The 22327-nt window shown below is 43.9% G+C and overlaps 2 protein-coding genes and 1 pseudogene across 2 annotated transcripts; 2 read left to right on the plus strand and 1 right to left on the minus strand.

Annotated features, from left to right (window-relative positions):
* Positions 1-1249: 1249 nt before the first annotated feature.
* On the minus strand, positions 1250-1929 carry LOC109763306 (flowering-promoting factor 1-like protein 5). Its single transcript, XM_020322148.3, has one exon. The coding sequence runs from the start codon at positions 1869-1871 to the stop codon at positions 1551-1553; it is 321 nt and encodes a 106-aa protein (XP_020177737.1). The 5' UTR covers positions 1872-1929; the 3' UTR covers positions 1250-1550.
* Positions 1930-4258: 2329 nt separating this feature from the next.
* On the plus strand, positions 4259-5055 carry LOC109763303 (pollen allergen Dac g 3-like). The gene has a single exon (XM_020322143.3). It carries the CDS (start codon positions 4435-4437, stop codon positions 4789-4791), a length of 357 nt encoding a protein of 118 aa, XP_020177732.1. The 5' UTR covers positions 4259-4434; the 3' UTR covers positions 4792-5055.
* A 5825-nt stretch (positions 5056-10880) lies between these two features.
* On the plus strand, positions 10881-14643 carry LOC141022057 (receptor-like serine/threonine-protein kinase SD1-8; annotated as a pseudogene).
* Positions 14644-22327: the final 7684 nt, after the last annotated feature.

A 22327-nucleotide genomic window follows, 5' to 3' on the forward strand; every position in this document is an offset into this window, starting at 1 on the left:
GAGCACTCATTTACAACAACTTGGTTTTACTCCAAGCAAAGCAGATACCTCACTATACAACAAAGGCAACATCTCTATGTTTGTTCTTGTCTATGTTGATGATATAATTGTTGCTAGTTCCGGCTCAGAAGCCACTACCTGTCTGCTTCGTGATCTTAACGTGGAATTTGCGTTCAACGACTTGGGTGATCTTCACTATTTTCTTGGTATAGAGGTAAAACAAATCAAGGATGGGATACTTCTGACACAGGAAAAATACACCACAAACATCTTAAGAAGAGTAGGACTGAAACATTGCGAACCAGTAAGTACACCACTCTCCACTTCTGAAAAACTTACAGTTGAGGGAGGACAATTACTTGGGACAAATGATGCAACTAGCTATAGGAGTGTTGTTGGTGCATTACAATACTTAACTTTGACTAGACCCGATATTTCATATTCTGTCAATAAAGTATGTTAGTATTTACATGCACCAAGTATAGTTCATTGGACTGCAGTAAAGAGAATTCCGAGGTATCTAAAATTTACAATGGGAGTTGGAATCAAGATTACTAAGTCGCCCCATGCTTGTTAGTGCATATTTTGATGCAGACTAGACAGGGTGTGCCGATGATAGAAGGTCCACAGGTGGATTTGCTGTGTTTCTGGGATCAAACCTTGCGTCATGGAGTGCAAGGAAACACGCTACTGTGTCAAGATCCAACACTGAAGCAGAATACAAGGCTCCTGCTAATGCAACTGCTGAAATTATGTGGATTGAGACCCTTCTATATGAACTAGGGATCAAAGCCCCACAAGCTGCAAGGTTATGGTGTGACAACATTGATGCAACCTATCTTTCAGCAAATCCTGTATTTCATGCACGTACAATACACATAAAGGTTGATTTTCATTTTGTGAGAGAAAGAGTAGCGCGTAAGCTACTTGACATCAAGTTTATTCCCACAGGAGATCAACTTGTTGATGGCTTCACTAAACCACTCACCACGAGGAGACTGAATGAGTTCAAGTACAATCTAAACCTATACAAGGTTCCATAGGTTTGGATTGAGGGAGGATGTTAGAATAATTACGTAGAGGTAGCAGATATGTTTGTTTAAACTATTTCTATCTCTTCTTCTGCTCTATTCTTCCTCGCGTGAGTTGTAATCTCTCTCGATGTAATTTGGAAGAATCCTAGCAATATTTCAAGCTTGTAAGCCACGGCAAACCTTTTATATATACACATGCGGCCCAAGACAAAGGGTTTATTCCTACAGAATCTTTCATGTTACACATATTTATTCTTTTTGAACACATCACAAGCTCAGATGCTCATATACACTCAACCCCATAACGTACGCACACACCTTACCTTTATGAGCATCTCCGAGATAATGAGCTGATACCCCGCAAAAAAGAGAAAGAGAGATACTGAGCCGATACGGACAACATCTTGAGGTTGGCGAAGTCGTTAGAGACGCCTTCATATGCTAGGTATAGGCTTACTCATGCTACATATGCTTAGTAGAGCTTACTAATTGGGAGGCTTTAGTGCAAAGTGCACATTAGTAGACGTGGTCGACGACCCTGAAGTGGCCTCGGTTCTTGACGACGACGTCGTACATGTGGGTGGAGCGCAGCCTGGCGAAGTCGCGCGGGAGGGTGATGAGGTCGAGGCCGCCGTCCCGCCTGTGAAGCTGCACCACGGCGATGTTCTCGTAGTAGCGCTCCGACCCGAGCGACCCCAGCCGCCGCTCCAGCGCCGGCGGCGACCGCATCGGCTCGTTGGCCGGCACGTACACCAGCGCCTTGCTCTTCGCCGTCGTCGATGCGTCCAGCTCCATCACGCCGTCCTTCCGGAACACCCACACGCCTCCCGCCGCCATATGTCTACTATCTAGCTTAGCCGGTGTTGGTGTCACAGCTGCCTTCTGGTGCGTGCGTGAGGTGCTGGGCATTATATCGCCGTCGCACGTACAATCCCAATAATGCAATAAATCAGTGAACCACATGGAGAATATGCAGGACAGCACGAGTCGTCGCGATCGAGGGTGCAGTAGCACATGAACGTACATACGCGAGAGCTGCAGCTTGGCCCGGCTGAGCGCCTGGTTTGTCAATTCGAGCGGTGTGCCGACAGACAGAAATTAAATCTGTGCCGACGTACGATGGCGACCCCGGCTAAGCCAAAATAGCGACGGACCACCCGACTGCGCCATGACACAGCAGTGAGCGCGTTTTTTCATGACACTTCGTCATCAACATATATTATTTATTGTTCGAAAAAACATATATTATTTATACGCGTCATTATTCACAGAGATTTCTGTCAATATCTAAGACACCAAGTCTTTATTACCTCTGTTTCATACTCGCAACGGGTGCGGTGGATCTTGGCAAGGGCCGGTGGGACGGCTCCGATTTTAGTCGTTCCTTTCAGTTTTATTAGGGTTTGTGTCCTGCTTAGGAAGATGAGATGACGGCGTCTCCCTGAAGATGGAATAAAGGTCTCCCCGCCTAGCCCGTTCAGACGGTGCGTCTAGCATCGTTGGTGGGCGTGTGGAGGTGTGTCTCCGGCGGATCTATCTTTGATGGATTTGCTCATATCTCGTCGTTGCTCGTCTACGTTCGTCTGTCTTTGGTTTGGATCCTTCTGATCTACGTTATTCTTCATCGGCGGCGGTTGCTTTTCAGGTGTGCTGGTCCTATGAGGCCTTAGCACGACGACTGCCCAACTTTCTACTACAACAAGTTGTGCCCGACTCCGGCGATGGAGGGGCGACGACTGCGGCACGCCTTCGGCTCACTTCAGTGCTTGTAGTCGTCGCTAGGTGGTCTACGGATCTGAATGTAATTTTTATTATTTCTGGTGCTCGTTGTATTGCCATGACTGAAGGTAAATAGATCGTAAGTTTTCTCGCAGAAAAGGAAGATTGAACACATGATCTTCTTATTTTCTACATGCACTTAGCTCATTGGAGGTGAGGTAATTAAAGAGTAGAGAGATTGTGGCTTGCACCTTTTCAATGCATTTTTTTACTTCATTTCATAAATTTTCCTAAAATTTCTATATGTACACTTATTCGTGAACAGAGGGAGTATGCCATATTCTTCTTAGATCAGTACAATACAGAAGATGATGACGATGATGTATATATCTTGGGCTACGAGAAAGACAAATGATGCCTATTGTATTACCGTAAGCCAAGTGTTATTTCTTTGCTATACTCGACTTAGCCCACTGTAAGCTGTGCACCCCTTCAAAAAAACACGACAACTATAGGGCTCTCGAGTTAGTCCCCTGCAAGCCGGCGACGGCTGTGGATTTGAGAACTATTACAGGCCACTTAAAAAAGTTTAAAATGTAGTGAGAAAATGCTTGAAACATGCATTTAGGAAAATGTACATAATTTATTTAGAAAATATTCAACGTGTATTTAGAAAAGGTTCCACCTGCATATGAAAAATGTAAAATGTGTAAAAAAAATTATAGACATGTGTTGAAAAATAGGAAAGGAAAAAAAAAACCGTGATGGAACACAGTATACCCGATAAAAAAAAAGTGTAGAAACTTCTAAAGCCGGTCCAAACCGGTACGTGAAGCTTTGTAAGACCGGTCATACTGTGCCAACCCATGTAGCGAACGCCTTCTCTGAGACGGAGTATCATCTCGCATTAGGCGAGATATAGCCCTGACGGGGGTATCAGTTTTTTTTTTTTGCGTGACGGCTGTATCAGACTTTGCATACGAGAAAGAGGGATGTTGACTCATATTCATCAGATTTAAGTTTGAAACACCCTAACCACCTAGCTCTTTGGGTCTGCAAACAGTTTACCAAATACTTATTGGTCCATCCAGATCCAGTAGTGGCCTCCACCTCTATACGGTACAGCACACGTACGTACTTGCTCTGTTTATGTGTGTTCGTACTGGTTGTAGTGTGACGAATTCGAGACATGTGTAATTTGGCATAATTAAGCTCCCTTTCTAGCCCTTTCCCAAATTTTGTTTGACGATATGATACGAAGAGCTATTTCGTTGAGTATTACATGGATATTTCGTTGATTTCATATTTGCCATTTTGCCTCATAATAATCGGAACAACAAACTAAAGATCACGCAAGGTTATAGGACCGGCTTGGTCCAGCTAAGCATGCACGGGCACTGAACTCCATTCCAGCCGAAAGAAAAGGGCAGGTTAGACCGTCAGAGACGAGATGACATGCATGCAGAGATTGTCCCTCCGATGGTGGCGCCGGGCCGCATACGCATCAGCGGACAAGCCCGGCCACAGCCAGCCAGCGAGATCGCCGGAGCGCCGCTGGTCGCGCGCTCTCTTCCGCCCATAAATACCAGGCAGTTCATCCATTAGAATCCACACAGACACAGCTCGCACCACCAGCTACATACACATAACAGCAATCAAATCTCTTGGATCAACCGAGAAGATGGCCTCCTCCTCGAGGATGCTCACGGTGGTGGTGCTGGCGGCGCTGTTCGCCGGCGCGATGGCCGTGAAAGTGAAGTTGACGGTGCAGAAGGGGTCCGACAAAAAGAAGCTGGCGCTGAAGATCGACTACACAAGGCCAAACGACAGCCTGTCAGAGGTGGAGCTCCGGCAGCACGGCTCAGAGGAGTGGCAGCCCTTGACCAAGAAGGGCGACGTGTGGGAGGTCTCGTGCTCCAAGCCGCTGGTTGGCCCCTTCAACTTCCGCTTCTTGTCCAAGAATGGCATGAAGAACGTCTTCGACGAGGTCTTCTCCACCGATTTCAAGATCGGCAAAACCTACCAACCGGAATATTGATCCACACCGGCCAAGTTTCAGTTGATCAAAATCGTCGTAATTAATTAATACCCATGTATGAGTCGCGTAGGAAATATGCGCCTGCATGAGTGGATAGCTAGTGAATAATTTAAATATATTGTGCACATGCATGCATATGGTAGGAGAAGCAACGACGGATGTGTTCCCGTTGCTCTCCCATGCATGCATGCATCCACTGTCGATCGAGGCAGCACTTTTCTTTTGTGTAACCGAATATGCTCAAGATTTTGAAATATTTGAATATTTTCTGTCCATTCACCTTTAACTTTGATACCCCTCTGTATGCATGGTACTCCCTCTGTAAACTAATACTCGTCGACACAGCATATCTATATGGGGTGTGATGTTTATTTATGGTAAGTACTCTTAGGGCTGTGCTGATAGGATCACATAAAAAATATTTGAAATGGAAATAGATGTTTATACATGCATAAATATTCCAACATAGGATGATATGATGAAAGGATGTTCATTTATTGCCATCACGTACAATACATGCTACTAAACAGGAGAACATAAACTGATGCATATCCGACAAAATGTACTTATTGAAACTACGCACGGTCCGGATTTTACAAAACGGATATTATGCCATGACACTACTACGGCGAGATAGAAGAAGCGTAGACGATTCTTGCTAGATAAGATCATCCTAGTGTAGCCTCCAGCAGGATTAGAGCCTGTGATAAAAGTCGTAGAGTGCTTTACCAATTCCAGTGTTTTTACACTACATTCATACACCAAAATATTATTACACTATGAAACATATTCATACACTAAATAGTCATTACATCATGCCCATAACACCACAGCCACCACTCACCGCCTTGAAATCACTTCCATGTAAAGGTGGGCAACCATGGTCATCCTCAATTAAAAACTTAAGACCGTCACGCGAGGTAACACGCGACACCGCGACGTATAGTTGCCTATATGGAATCACTGTGTCTGCTAAATATACGCATATCTCAGATAAAGTCTGTCCTTGATCTTGTTTTTTAGCAACATTTGCTAGGCTTTATTAATCATAGGCAACATTTACAGGTATTACAATTGAATCATGGGGATTGCCTAACCAAATGTGTCTCCCATAAGCAAGGGAAACGCCTAACCTAGCCAACTTATGAGCCTCATAGTTCGAAGGTCAAAGTTCCTGTACAAACGAACATGAACTAAATGATTCCTCCATCTGTTTGATCTCCTTTATAACGCACCCGTAAGAACAACTGCTTCCTTCATGAATAGGTTCACACCCCACCCCCCTTCAATCTGATGCGACGTGAAGATGCTGCATGCCAAGTTCTGCTGCTAGTGATAGTGCCTCTGTACACGCAATTGGCACGCCCGTTGATACGTCATGTAGATATATGTTGCCTTTCTTTCCTCTGATGAATTTAAAGTTGGAAGACAAACTCTACATGCATAAGTTTGTGATTACAAAAAAGTCAATCCATCATAAATGCAAATTGGAGGGGATGCATTTGTTATTGGAATGATCGAGTGCTACGCCTTACAAAGTAAGAAATACACCTCACCCTTTTCTTAATAGGACTACTAAACACATTACATCCATTTGTAGTTTATATCAATTTAGTGCGGCCTCCTGCGGGACTGGTGTCCGTGTTGAAGTGGCATACAACTATTGTAAATTGTTGCAAGTGATCTTGCGGTTGGTAAGCGCTGATGTATGATATTATTGGATCTTCAGTTTGAGTATGTTGAAGATAGATATGTAATGGTGTGTGAGGTCAGAAAAATTATTGCATATCTTTGGCGGAATCTTATTATGTCGTGTGAACTCATTTTGATGGACAGCTATCTGCTAATGGGCCATGTTGAACTGCCATTGATTGGTGTGTGCCTTCTCTTGTCGTGAAAAGGCTTCTCTTTGTGACTTCATGGTGCACACTGTGCATTATTGGTGCGTTTCGTTGAGATTTGTGTGTCGTGAAGATAGGCTTATGTGTTGATCCTTTTTGTTTTTTTTATTACCTATTTCCTGCCTTCATGAACCAGTGATGTATATTTTTTTTGTTGCATGTGTCAACTCATGTGAAGTCATGTTTCTCTAATTGGAAATATGGATAGGCTACATGGATGGTCTATGCCAATGATGGATGATGATGAAAATGAAGGTTGGTCAATTTTATGAAAGAAGCGAAATAGTAAACGATAAGACTATATCACATATTTAATTTAGTCAAAGTCCAATACTTCTTCAACATCATAAATTTGGTCAAATTTTAGTAATTGAGCATGATGATGCTGTATAATCGTGTCACTATAAATTTTATGATGCACTGCCGCTATTGAATATTTGAAAACGATTAACCCAAAAATATTTGGAGTACATGTTCAAGGCGCAATGAAGTTGCAGGCACATAATCGATGATATTAATATTAGAAAAAATTACTTCCGACAGTCAATCTCTATCCAGGCTAATACCATCCATGTATAACTGGATTGAATTTGGGAATCATCTACATATGGAACGTTGATTTGTATAATAAACATACATTACTTCATCATTGACAACTGGCAAAAACGCCCCACTATGGATCCTTGATATGCATTTAATTATACCTTCCACACTAAAAATAGCTAGAGAAAAATCTCTCGAGCAACAGCCAACACGGCGCCCACATGCAAAAAGGAAAAAAATAGAACTGACTGCCATGCACGTAGTCACATACCATCGGATTTTCATGCACGCAATCACATCATCCCCGAAATCCATGCCGCACCAGTGAATGCATGCACCAGCAAGCAAATGCGGCCAACTATATCCAAGGGATATATATACACATAGGGAGGAGAGCGGATTTTCAGCGAAGATACATACAGATATCCCTTCATGTTCATCAGATATTTCAGTGGTGCAAGTGAAAGCACATTTTTTTCTTTTGTTCTAGCGATTAATCAATGTATTTAATCGGTATGGAAGGTCGAGGAAGAGAAGGCACTTAAGCAGCTGAGCAGAAATAAAGCAAAAAAATCACATGCTCTTTAAGGACAGATAGTACAAAACAGATATTTACGTAGATACTTATTTGGTCGGCTGGAGCGAAACAAAATATCACGCCAGCAGAACAAAGCACTAAAGCACCGAAGGGTCTGAGTTTTCTCCTTTTTTTTGAAATAATTTTTGAAATCCCTGCGAAACTTGAGGTCATGCAATTGGTAAATCTGGGTACACATGCTGATGAGTGTACGTACGTTTTCTTTTTGATTTGGTGCTTGGTCAGCCCGCAGTGTCGGCCTGTCGCTGGTATCGGATTGGTTGCTCAAGTTTTGATCGCTTGCGGATGCATTCAGTGGTTGGCTACGTTTCCAGGAACGACTTGATAATGTCTATATGCAAGTATACATGAGAATAGGAAGGTGATGTGACTTGGTGGGTGAAAATCTGTAAAAAAATCATGATTAGTAGAGGATATTCAGTTTGACTAATTCACATCTAAATGTTTTTTTAAGCATGTCACATCTAAACTTCCATAAATATATAATGCAGCAACAAGAAATGAAAAAAAATTAGAACAAAAAAATAAACCACAAACAAAGTGGACATGAGCTTAGATGTGACACATAACTATGTCACATCTAGATGTGTTCTAGACAGACCTGGAATATTTACCTCCCCTGATTACGTATGTAGAAAATCTCAGTGTCTCTCGGGATGTATGGATGCCGAACGGAGGAAGAGATGCATAGACACGGGAAAAGGAGATAACATCGGTTGTATTTTGCCGCTGTAGAGCACATCACGAACACCGAACACATGCAACCACCTAGCGCACACACATCTAGCTAGCCCACGAACCACACATAACGCAGCCGAAGAACGCAAGCCGCGCGCGCGAGGCAGCGGAAGGGGCGCCGGGGTGCACGACCAAGAGCGAGCTAGAGGCAGTCGGCGTGGGTTTACCTTCCTGCAGCTGATGCGGAGGCGCATAGACAGAAGCTGGGGGTGCCTTCTCGCGTCCGCTTCGGTGGTAGCCTAGCTCAGGCCGAATTTCCTGACGGCGACGACGACGATGCGGGGCGGAAGGCTCCGGTAGCATGGGACGGCAGGACGCCGGTGGTCTGGACGGGCATTGGGTCCAGGCGCCGGCGACGCAAGGACAATCGCACGTCAAGCAAGAGGTACACCTGGGCGACATAGGACGGCGGAGTGCCGGTGGTTCTGCGCTTGGATGCTTCTGCCCTTGCGCGGCGGCGCACACCACCAGCCAGTCGAGAATCGACCCGCCACCGCTGCCCATGTGTCTGATATCCGCCGCAGCCGCTTGCCGCCGTCGGAGAAGGCCATGACGGAGAGTCGGCGGGCCAGGCCGGGGACTGGTGGTGGCCAATGGCGAGGCACGGGCCGACGACATACCGGGTGTGAGCGCGGCAGAAATTTAGATGACTGATGGGTGGGGCTCAGAAGCAAGATATGTGGATGCTCGTTAGGAAGAAAGCCATGTGCAACCTGCCGTGGGCAGCAGGGTTCGAGATAAGCATGGAGGGAACCGTATGTGATTTGGTGAGTTCTTTCGAGAGAAAGAGGACACCCGAAGAATCAAGATACCACCGATCAACTAAATGCGGGTCAACACGTGGTCCATCAGGGCAACATGCAACAACCGACTACAAACCATCGCAATTCAGTCGGAAAAAAATATATGTTTGTACCAGTCTTTGACCATATTCATCGCTACCCAGTCAAGATTAAATCACCTCCCAAACTCTGATCGTGTAGCGGCATCGGAAAAGAAGGTGAGTCGCCGACTCCTAGACTTGCTTGCAGACTAACATCAGGTTGAGAAAGCAACAAAGTGGGCATAGGTCTCGTCAAGACTAGCAGAATCATATTCGTGAAAACAAAAATCCAGCAGAATCAGCATGCCATCGCAGCTGCAAACATGGGTAACACATCCAGACTATGGAAGACTAACATATGGAAACTGGGGCTAAATGAAAAACAAACCGTGCCGGTTTCTACCGGGGTCTTGCATGCTCGTCATGTGTGTATGTGTACATAATGAATACAATTGTTTTGCACTGGTTTCGTGGGACCACCCACTGTATAGAGACAAGGCATTTATTGCACTCAGACTATTTTATTCTTTCACCACCCAATCCATCCACCCATACTTTTAGTCTGATTCTAAATTTTGTAACACTATTAACTTTTAAGCAATGATCTGATTTAGATTCTGTTTACAGATTCATGTTCATGATATTTATATCTATAAAATAAAATCAAACTTTAACATGCTATGAACAAGTTCAAATTCAATTTGATGCCATACTGGAACTTATGTGAAATGTGAGATGATACGACAATGAAACTGAAGTGAACCAATAATAAAAGGGATTTCTATTTTTGTGCCCTCGGTTCCTTAGTTCTACTCAGCTTTGCCCATGGCAACAAACATACATCACTTTTGCCCTTCTCCCTCTAGCTGATCCTCACATAAGGCCAAATGCAGCATTTCCATTGGGTCAACCCCTTTGACCATTACATGGATGAGTTGGGACTGTGCAAAATAGGCATGTGGGCCCACTGTAAACTCCGACCGGCGTGAGTCGCCAACGCATAGTAGGGCAAAGCAGAGTTGCTCGTACGACCGGTTCCAGTGATGGCTGGAAGATATCATAGCCTCTACGGGTTGTTGGTGCGCGTGCACATCGATGGGTGGCATTAGGATGGCCGTGGGTGGACGAAAACGACGCCAGTGGGTGAGTTCCATCATGGCCGAAGTTTGGTGATTGCAGGCAACAAAGCTATAGAGCACGGATTCGAACGAGTTTTTCTGCTAGTGTTGTTCTACGGCTGCGTGCGGTGTAGTTTGACATGGGCACGTGACCAAATCGTCACTGGAGCGTCTAGATGATCTCATGTGTGATGAGCAAAGGGAGCTCAAGGTTAACGACACTACGGCATGAAAACGTTGACAAGGAGAGAGGGAAAATCTATGGAGCTCATGGTAAGGCTGTAGAGCACATTAGCGAGCTCGGGGATGGGCTGTAGGCGACGAATCGACAACGGCGACCTCGGCTACAAATAGTGAAGAAGGCCACGATGGTGATGATTCAGGGCGTTCGGTCTTGCAATCTTCGTTGTAGAGGTTCAGGGTGTCGAGGCGAAGCTAAAGGACATGGTTGTGAGGTGAGGAGAGCACGCTGGCTAGGAATGCTAATGTATTCTTCCCTTCCTGTGTATGCCATTCTTTTGCTTCTTTCTTGGCCGTTCAGTTTGGTGCCTCTTTGTGCATCCGATAACCAGCTTGTCGCTGGCAAGCTGCTCTTCCCTGGCAGTGTCCTCGTCTATCAAGATGGGGTGTTTGCCCTGGGATTCTTCTCCCCGTCCGACTCCACCAAGAACCATCACTATGTTGGCATACGGTATGACGACATCCTGGAGCGCACGGTGGTATGGGTTTCTAACCGTGCGGCACCGATCACCACTAACCTTTCCTCTGCAAATCTTGTCGTCGCTAGTTGTTCCAACATAGTCTTGTCTGATAGCAATGGTCATGTCCTCTGGACAACGAACAATAACATCAGCGTCAACTCCATCTCGGTGGAAGCAGTGTTGGACAACACTGGCAACTTCATCCTTAGATCATTAGCTGACAGTGCCATCCTATGGCAAAGCTTCGACCACTCGGCCAACACTCTCCTACCCGGCATGAACCTCAGGCTTAGCCACAACACGCTTCCACTGCAGGACCTCGTCTCCTGGAAAGGCCAACAGGACCCATCCACCGGTGAGTTCTCCTACGGCACAGACCCTAGCAGCTTCCTCTAGTGCTTCATCTGGAATGGCTGGAGGCCACACCGGCGAAGCCCGGTGTGGACAAACTACCTCTATGTTGGTGGATTCAACGAGTCTACCATTTACACGGCCTTACATCATGCCGACAATGAGGTGTACATGTCCTTCGTCATGCCGACTGGCTACTTTTTGTCCTGCTGGTCAGGATGGAGATTGACTACTCAGGCAAGGTAAATACACTACGCTGGGAGAGCAACATGTACGCATGGAGAACCCTATATGCAGAGCCTCAACATGAGTGCAATATGTATGGCTACTATGGTCTTTATGGTTGCTGCGACAACACAGAAGTTGTCCCAGTTTGCTAGTGCCTTGACGGTTTTGAGCCGAGGGATGGTGAAGGATGGATCGCCGGTAGCTTCTCACAGGGATGCCGCCAGAAGGAGGTGCGAAGGTGCACCCATGGAGACGGTTTGTTGGCCTTTCCCGTCATGAAGGTCCCTGACAAGTTCATACATGTCCGAGCAGAAGCTTTGCTGAGTGCACGAAGAAAAGCAGAAGCAATTGCTCCTGCGTGGCATATGCTTACTCCAAGATGAGCAACATGGATATTGATGGGGATGGCACAAGATGCCTGGGATGGATGGGAGATTTGATTGACATGGAGAACCACACTCAAGGAGGGGAGAACCTATATGTTCGGACTAAAAGATTACAAGGTATGCATGATTAATAACTTGCTCTCTTTCTCTGCTTGCTTATGATATGTGTGTGTGTGTCTATATATATATATATATAGGGATTGACTATTCATCCCCCTGGGTGAGGAATAGTTATTCTTCACCCCCTCTATTTTACCATCAATGCACCGTAATTTTACGTTTCGTAAGTTTTTTATTATTTCTGAAGTAAAAAGAGACTGCAAGAAAATATATAATCGCCGTAAAAAATATTTTATGTTATGTAAAATTACAAACGTAAAAACATAGTGTAAAATGTACATAAACTGCAAATTTTCTTGTCTTATGACCTATATTTTTATTTTCTTATGCCAAATTTTACGTAGTGAATCAATAGGAATGTAACTATTTGAATTCTAAATGTAATTTGATTATGAAGTGATCGTAAAAATATCTCGAGTGAAGAATAACTTATTCTGCATCCTGGGTGATGAATAGTAACACTATATATATATATATATATGTGTGTGTGTGTGTGTGTGTGTGTGTGTGTGTGTGTGTGTGTGTGTGTTATTTTCTTCTAAAGAGAGAATTTGGAGAAAGTGTGCCCTCATGTTTTTATGCATGTATTTGAGAAAGGTGTTTCCTATGAATGTGGTGATTAGCACTAACAAACTTTGGTGATTCTCCTTATATTACTTTTGTGCAGGCAACATGAGAAAGATCACAACCCTAGAAATTGTATTACCAGTTGTTTCAAGTTTTCTGATATTCATATGCGTGGGGCTTATTTGGATCTATGCCTCTCGAGGTATGAAACTTTTTCTTTAGTTATAATTTTAATGTTATCTCTAGTCCCAAGAAACTGAAGAGATGGTGCACACACTCCTGATAGGCAATCAAGGAAGCAAGGTTGTCTGGGAAAGGATGATGCGACGAGCTACAGGAATTTATAATGAGGTTGCTGATAGTAACATAGAGTTTCCCATTTTGAACTTCATGGAAATTGCTGCCGCGACAAATAATTTCTCTGAATCCAACATTCTTGGCAAAGGAGGGTTTGACAGTGTTTATAAGGCAAGAGATATTTCTATTGATAGTTAGACCCTTTTTGGCGAGGGAGATAGTTAGATCATTAATATTGGAAGATTTAACTTTCTTGACTCAATAATACCTCATGTTTCAGGGAACGTCAGAAGATCGTAAGGAAATTGCTGTGAAAAGGCTTCGTGTTGGTTCTGTCCAGGGGGCTGTGGAGTTCAAAAATGAAATAGCTCTGACTTCCAGGTTGCAACATAGAAACTTGGTCAAACTTATGGGCTGCAGTATTCATGAAGATGAGAAGCTTTTGATTTACGAATACCTACCTAACCAAAGTTTGGATTACTTCTTTTTTTTTTTTAGTACGTTCTACTCACCTGTTGTGAAATCTCTATTTTGGGTCAAACATCACTGACAAGATCATTTATCTAATTCTGTCCCTGATGGATGATACAAGAAAATCACTACTCAATTAGCCCACAAGATTTAAAATAATCACTGGTATAGCTAGGGGACTCCTTTATCTCCACCATGATTCCAAATTGGTTATGATTCATAGAGATCTCAAAGCAAGCAACATATTGTTGGATACTGATATGAGCCCCAAAATATGTGATTTTGGTACAACTAGGAGCTTTGGTGTCAATGAACAGGAAGGACATACCAATTGAGTTGTTGGAACATTGTGAGTAGTGAGGAATTACAATTACGGGATCCCTTAACTTTTGTGCTTCCACTGGATAATAAGTTTAAATTTACCATGGTTAATTGTCAAACAAGCGGATACATGTCGCCTGAATATGCAATGGAAGGCATCATCTCCGTCAAATCGGCACCACAACCCCAACAAGCTCACGTGCATGCACTCAGAACCTTATAGATTATGTGAGTATATTTTACTTTATTTAATGATTATAGTTGTGTCCATCTTTGGATACAGAGGCTGCAGGTTATCCTTCTTTTCTTCAAAAAACTTTATTCAGTCATCAGAATTTGTTCAACTAATATGAAGGTGGTACTATACTGTGGCCTTAATTAATGACATGATTGGTTTCATGCAGGCGTGGAGCTTAAGGAAGGATGGGAAAGTGATGGATCTAATCGACTCATCTATCATCAAGGGTTGCTCTCTCGTTGAAGCTTTACGATGCATCCATATCGGACTCTTGTCGGTGCAGGATGACCCAGATGCTCACCCTCTCATGTCTTGGGTGGTAGTAAGCCTGGATAACGAAGACATTGAGATCCCACAACCGAAAGAACCTATGTGCTTTGCACACCGTAACTACAGAGCCAGCGAAAGCCATGTACATGACATGAGCCTCGAAAACCCCAAGGAGTGCTAGAAAACGATTGGTCATGTCTTGTCCTTGTGACACTGATATCTTCATATGCGTACCTGCTCAGTTCTATTCTAAGTTGGATGCGCTCTGTCACCGCCAGGATTGTAATTATGGTTGTAATATGCACTATGTTTGTAATTCTAATGTGTAATATCATCCGGAGCTCTTTTATGGTGCATTTAAATGATAGGAGCCATTCATTTCCAATCATTTGATGGACTAACTAATACTATTAGAATAAAATCAATAGTATAAAGACATTATGTTTTCTTCTCTCTGCTCGAATGTGATATCCTTCTAGCAGAGATTTTATGCCTCCTATTCGAAGCAAGTCGGTGCTGCAGCGCCATCGCCTTTGGTGTCTAAGACGGCGACACGCTCGGGAAGGTCCACCATGTTGATGTCGATTCAGCCATGCCATGTGCATGGCCGTTGGACGCGGCGGGGCAAAGGCACTGGTGGGCACCATGAGCAGCTGAGGGAGATTCACGTCGATGTAGCGGCAGCTTCGTGACCTATGGGTTGTTTCGTGATGCCCAACTGGAGCTCCCAATTGAAGAGAATGGAGCCCAGAATTTTGGAAGATGGCAACTTCTTCGTCGATGCCCTTAGAACCAATAGATGGTGTGAGATCTGAAGTGTGATCGACTGTTGGATGGGTGCCGGGACGGAGCCAGGATTTGGACATGAGGGGGGTGTGGCAAAAAACCAGAGCCATTTCCAAATTTTAAATTCATCTACCATCATACATAACTTATTAGTACACTTTGAGAAAGTAACTCGAGAATTTCTTGTTGCGCAATTTGGTAGGTATACTTTGAATTTTTTTGGTGCATGTTTTAAGACAACATCATTTCTCTACATCGGTATAAAAAGAGCGAGTTGTGGAGATGCAATAAATCTTGCCTGTTCAACCGCATATATCCAACGGCCCAGGTCGCTTTGGTGTTTAGCATTAAACATGTTTAGCATCCTTTGGCCTATTAATACCATGCCTAATATCAGCATCCACATTAACCAATTAATTATATCCTACCTAATATTAGCATGCCATTTATATCTTGCCTAATATTATTATGCATATGATTAATATTTTGCCTAATATTAACGTGCATTGCACGTACACAAGTATACACACTTATTAGTTTGCTATAATAAGGCAACAACTTCAGCGGTTCAAGAAAATTACCTTAATTTGTAGATCACGAAGATTCATCGTTACCTCTATAAGCACAAGCTTGAAATGTTAACAAACTCATGAAATCACTAAGAAAAGAAATTGTTACTTCTTTACTAAAGTAGTAATATAAGGTTGTCATTCTCAAAATAGGAAAATCTTGTTTAGTTGGTGGAATCCGTTAGGACAGAGACTATATCGACCTGAGAGGGGGTGTTGAATGGGAGATTCAAAATTTCTTTTGAAACTTTGAACCGACCCAAACACAAAAGCAGAATAAGCTGAGTAGATCAAACTCTGAAGATAAATGGGCAGAACCATGCCGAATGATAGGCAAAGAGAGCTAAGCAAATCTTTTGAGGAAAGATATTATAATTGTTCGAGAGTAATAGTTCACAATCTTCGTGACAACAATGGTAACACGGTACACTAACCGAATGAACAACATGAGTAAGCGAACAATACAAGTAAATATGAATTAAGATGCTTACGAATGAGGGGAAATACAAGAGAGGTAAAACACAACACAGAACAAATGCAAACTATTGCGAGATGTTACTCAGGATATAGCTAAGTTGAATGACCATGTAACACCACAGAGAACGGGCATACAAACAAACAACCTTGAGAACAATGAACTAAAATATACTGTACAACATGAGAAACGCATGTGAATATAAATAACAACTAATATAATATCAAAGAGATCTATCGACACTAAGCACCGAATATAAACCATAGAAAGGAATGCAGTAGAGTAGAATGAACCAGTGGTACTCGATGGCGACAAATGGAATTGGTAGAACAGTTCGCCCTTCTGCCAAAAAACTATGTCTGGTTGGAGAGACTTGTGATAGAAGACATGAGCAAACCTCTTTCCGTCCTATTCTCCTTCAATTCGAAGCTGGTCAGGCTCTATTTGATTTCACTCGTTGTATATACCTGTCGGTGATCTCAAAACTTTTGTCAGACTTCTTCACAAACCAAAATTACTATTGGTTGCCAAAACTTTGCTTGGTGAATAAAATTACTCTTCGACACTCAAGCTGACATCTATCCGTCTAGAGAGTGCTCAGCTCTCAAGAGTAATGGGTACAAGAACTCTAACTCGGAACTATTGTGATACTCAACCACCGTCTATGTTTTGGCTAGTAATTTTCTCTCGGTGGATCGTAAACTCAAATCTCTTGCGAGGCGATGCTCAATCAATCTTCTCAAAATCTTAAGCGGAGCAGCCAACGGACAACGTTGTTGCGGGGTGGCTATTTACAGCCGTGGCCTTCCCTGACGGGAAATGAGCAAATTGGACATACGGATCAGCTAATGGCCAAACAACACGTTTCCAACGGTCGGATTTTGAGCACAACGTTAACATTTCTTGCGGAACAATAAATGCTAATTCCTTGGTTCGAAAGATATCTCTTGCAGCTCCAAGGAACCACTTCTTCTGCTAACAGGTAGTCATTCAGAACATAAAGAGATTTCTCTCAGTCTTTCATAGGTTTCAGCTAAGCATCACAATGGACCTAAGCTTCGAGAACCTATACCCCTCTTCATAGTACGGAGGTCCTATGACTCAAGTAAGAGAAAGAAGAAAACAAAATTAATGCTATGTCTTCACTTCACCTTCAATCTTCTCAATTGTAGTCATTCTTCCTTGGATGAACCGAACCACTATTGCTTTGCGTGAGCAATAATTTTAAGGGGTGAATTCCTTTGATATATCTTCTCGCTTTCATTTCTTATCAAAATGTAGCTCTTCCTTCTCTGCCACACAGATAATCTTCGGTGAAGTTCTTTGAACTTCAACACCGAACATAGCATTTTCCTCAGAGTTGCACGGACTATCTCTCTCTTTGTGCATGCACTAGCAAATAAATCAGTTCATCCCTATTTCTGGCAACAATCTCCAGAACTCAAGGGGGCCAATTATTGCACCAACAGAATCAATTGTAACTTTAAGCTTTAGTCTTACTTCTGCAACTGCTTTTGCAAATGCTTGTGCAATTGTCGATCAAAATATAATATTTTTTATTTTTAGAAAAGGAGGATGACCCGGCCTCTGCATCAGAATGATGCATGCAGCCATATATTATTAATAATGCAAAATCAAGCAGCCTAACAACCTCGACTCAGAAATAGAGCGAAAAACAAACCCTGAGGCCATATACCTCGCGATAGTAACTCTCCTAGATAGCCACTAACCCTATCTTACAAGACACATCAGAAATGAAAAATACACAACTCCTAGGCTACTCCTTCAAGAAGGAATCACCAGACGTGCGCTGATGATGGCGAGTCCACCACAAGGTTGAACTCCGGATTCTCATCCCCAACGCCAAGCTTCAGTCCACCACCTTCATCAAGGACACGACGCAGGTGCGTGTCAACATAGCCTGATCAGAGATCATGTGTTTCCACCGGAGTGCATAAACTCATTATTGAATCCGTCTGTACCATTCACCCTTATCCGTCCACCGATGCCCAGATAGCCGAATACCTCTGGAGAAGAGAACGGAAGACAAAGAAGTCCCATACCACCTGCCTCCTGCTACTATCGCACCACCTTCAATCCAACAGAAACAGACTAAACATGACACCTCTGCCAGAGCCACCATGCATCACCTGCCGGTAGTATGCATGACTTGACGTCTCCAAATAAGACGTCATGCGTAGCATCCGCCGGTAGCGCCTCCACCGGTGGCTTCACCTGCCGACGATAGGCACTACCCGACAACTACAAAAGAGGCACATGTGTCACCTGCTGAGCCGCATCGAACCCGGTCTATTGACGGAGGGGACATCCCATACCGCCACCAGCCTCAGAAAGGCCGTCACCACCTCGAGATCCAGACTCCGAGTCGCCCACACGACCTCGGAGTCCGCCGCTGTTGATGAAGAGGGGACGCCGCCCCAATTTTGGGCACTATAAGGAGCACCCACCATCGTGCCCGCTGTTGTCGTCGCCCATACAATGGCAACTGCCGCCACGATCCCGCATTAAGTGTCATCGATGCTGGGAGAAGCACTGGCCGCCACACACGTCCTGCAACGTCCATGGGTGCGGAATCCAAAGATCTGCTGCCACCGGCGCCACTAGAAGGACCCACCACCTGGCTTGTCATCCCTGGCGGAGGGGCGCCGCCACTGCCATGTTTGGATCCGGGCCGGAGTCGCCGCCACCGCCAGGTCCGGATCCGGGCCGGACGCCGCCACCGGCCACGCCCAGCGCCACCTCCATCCTCTGGCGATCTCAACACGCACCACTACAAACGCCTCCACCAGAAACCACCGCGCCGCCATGGATCGAGGAAGATGGCCGCACCTCCGCGGAACTAGCGCCCTTGCCGCCTTACAGCCAGGGAAGGAGGAGCAGCCCTCTACCGCCGCCGTCGAATGCACGGACTTTGCTCGGCGCTGTCCCCTGGCGGCGTTAGAGGGAAGGAGGTATGGGATCAGGGTGACTGGGTTCTAGGGTTGCCCCCCCCCCCCCCCCCCCGATCGCCCTGGAGGGGAGGAGCGAGACAAGGGTGTACGAGGGGGGCGCACTGTCAAAATATAAACGTGTATGGATATTCTTTCATGTATGGTTGATAAGCACCCTCCCGAATATAAAATTGATGTGCTTCCTCTTTCTTATCATGAGGGGGTTTTCAAAATTGTTGGTGCTTACAGGGTCCCTTTTCATAAGTTGTGCTTCCAATACATTGTTCTATGACTTCTACCGATGCCACAACCTCTTGATCATCAGTATTCTTATTTGCAATAGGTTGCTCCTCTGATGTATTTATATTTTCGACGCTAGTAATGTTGGAGGTTGAAGTCAAAGCAATTTTCTTGAAAAAGGAATCTATTCCACTTAATTGTTGTGGTCTTTTGTTTCATATTTGACTACTGTAACAAAAAACGGAACTTGATTAATATAATAGATTAATGCACTGTTTTATATAAAAAACTAGATGATTCCCCGTGCTTTGCTGCGGGGATTTATAGTAATAAATTATCGAGAATAAAATTGGAATAGATGATAACAATACCCCCCGTTGACACACAAACACATCCTCTTTCTATGAACGGTAGCAAACCTAGGAACAAATGAGGGTGGCTGCACATTATTGTGAGCAAGTATGTAAATGAGTGTTGCATTGAAGCACGCATGACAACAAATTAGAACTATTTAAAATGTATGGTTATTCCGAAGGAATATGGATTAACAAACTCTCGATGTCATATTTATTGGTGTCTTGAGCCAATACACTACACATTTCCATAATAGAAACTCACTTGGCAAAAAGTGTTTGTAACCATTTATAGAAGTGATGTTGGCCAAGTCTTCCAACTCCTTTTTCCTGAATACCTTCATGAAGCAAACATAGTGGTATAATTCATAGATTTAGACTGCGACTTCCTTAAAATAAGCTATCATTCCTATGAACAAATTCAAGAAGACACACCGAGATTTCGTAGCAGAGCAATTTGGATTTTCAGTCACCCATGGAACAATTCAAATAGGAAGATCTCTCAAAGGAGTAAAGATTATTACAGCCGGTAACCAATTAATGGCTTTCCCAATGCCATTGATGTGGCCTGCATAGCAAGCCAAAGAAACAGTAGAAATGGGACATAAACATTTGATAGTCCCCAAGAAGATGGGTGAAGATATACGATTAATAGCTTACCTAATCACAAAAATGAGATCAAGCCAATGTTATAAATAACATGAAATGAAATGATACATCAGACAGAGAAAAATAATACATGCTTGAGATCTTAACCGGCTAATTCAATTCCACTTATAGATATAAGTAATCAAATAAGCGCCTGTCAAATTTTGCAGCAAGTACCTACACAGCTGTAGCATTGCAAAAGTACACATCCTGTCCTGGAGGTTTCCATTGTGACAAATACTAGATGTCAAAATAAATAAGCAACGCTAGTGGGCTAAAAAGGCAAAAGACAAACTCACACATTTCTATTAGCAATATCAAATGTGATGTAACAAATTGATGAACCAAATATAATACATCTAAAGTTGATGCCAGTCAGAAGAAACCGTTAAGAGAATGAATAGCAAGAAATTTTAACCACGAGAGTGCAAAAAAATGAAAAAGAAATGAATCATATAAATTTGACCTTCCTTCCTTAACTATACTGTTGCCAGATAGATCTGAAATGTAAATCCTGTGGCTAGTAAACTGATTTCATGAATGCATGCTAAGAAAGGCATGATTCATAAGCCATTGCTGTCCATTATTTAATCAGCACGATTCATAGTTCTCACCAAGAACAACTCGAGGAGAAGATACGCATGTGTATCACTGCGTACAACAAAAGGCTTGATTAACGAAGTCATGGGAGAAGGGACTGACATATGTAGAATACTCAAGAAAGGACGTAACTGCTGCAATCTTGACTTAATGGAAACTTAGATGAACAACACGCTACTACCCCAGAGTAAAATACAGAGATCCAAATGCAAGTTATGGTTAAGAAAAAGCCTTCCAATTTTTGTAGCAAAAATTAGACCTGTCCGGACAGAAGCAATATGGTTTGTGAGCACTGAAGTCAGAACTCACTCTGTGTTGTTGCGGTGGAGTTGTGAAAACTGACTTCGCGATGCTCGAAGTCTTCGGTTGATCACCAATGTCTGCATGCTCGTAATCATCGTAAACAACGTTGAAAATTTCATAGAAAGACGGGTATACCGGCTCGTGGAGTTCCAATTCCATGACCTCGCTTCTTCAAAGACCACGTCACGCGTCACAACCACCTTATTGGTCAAGGGGTTGCATGCACGGAATGCCTTTGTTCCCTTTTCATAGCCAACCAACACCATTGGAGTACTCCGGTCCGCCAATTTGCTAGTATGCCCGGTCACTGTCTTCACATGCGCCACGCACCCGAAAGTGTGAAGATGATCAACCGTGGGCTTGTGTCCGTACCATGCTTCGTACGGCGTCATCCCAACCACACTCTTGGTTAGAGCCTGGTTCAGCAGATAAACGGCCGTATTGACCGCCTCACCCCAAAACTTGCCCGGCATGCCTTTACTCTTCAACATGCTTCGTGCCATCGCCACCACGGTTTGATTCCTCCGTTCCATAATACCGTTTTGCTGCGGTGAATATGGTGCCGTAAGATACCTCTTGATCCCTTGAGCTTCGCAAAATTCCATGAATGCACGAGACTTGAACTCACCCCCCCCCCCCATCGGTACGGAGGGCCTTCAGCTTGGCTTCAGATTCTACTTCAGCCACCATCTTTATTATCCTGAAGGCTTGCAAAGCTTGGTCCTTCGTCTTCAACAACACAATCCACATGAATCTGCTAAAGTCGTCGACGACGAGCAAGAAGTATCTGTTTCCGGCAGGGGTGGCCGGTGTAATCGGTCCGCACAAGTCTCCGTGGACCAACTCAAGAGCTTTACTCGCTCTAAAGTTTCCCTCTCTTGGGAACGGGGCTCGCCTTTGTTTCCCAATGAGACAACCGTCGCACACTTGGTTGACATGA

The sequence above is a fragment of the Aegilops tauschii genome, chromosome 4 (genome assembly GCF_002575655.3).
Source record: "Aegilops tauschii subsp. strangulata cultivar AL8/78 chromosome 4, Aet v6.0, whole genome shotgun sequence".
NCBI classification, from domain to species: domain Eukaryota; kingdom Viridiplantae; phylum Streptophyta; class Magnoliopsida; order Poales; family Poaceae; genus Aegilops; species Aegilops tauschii.

What these genes read in the sequence shown, in the direction of transcription:
- LOC109763306 (XM_020322148.3), bottom strand. Translation starts at nt 1,871, where the DNA reads ATGGCGGCGGGAGGCGTGTGGGTGTTCCGGAAGGACGGCGTGATGGAG.
- LOC109763303 (XM_020322143.3), top strand. Translation starts at nt 4,435, where the DNA reads ATGGCCTCCTCCTCGAGGATGCTCACGGTGGTGGTGCTGGCGGCGCTG.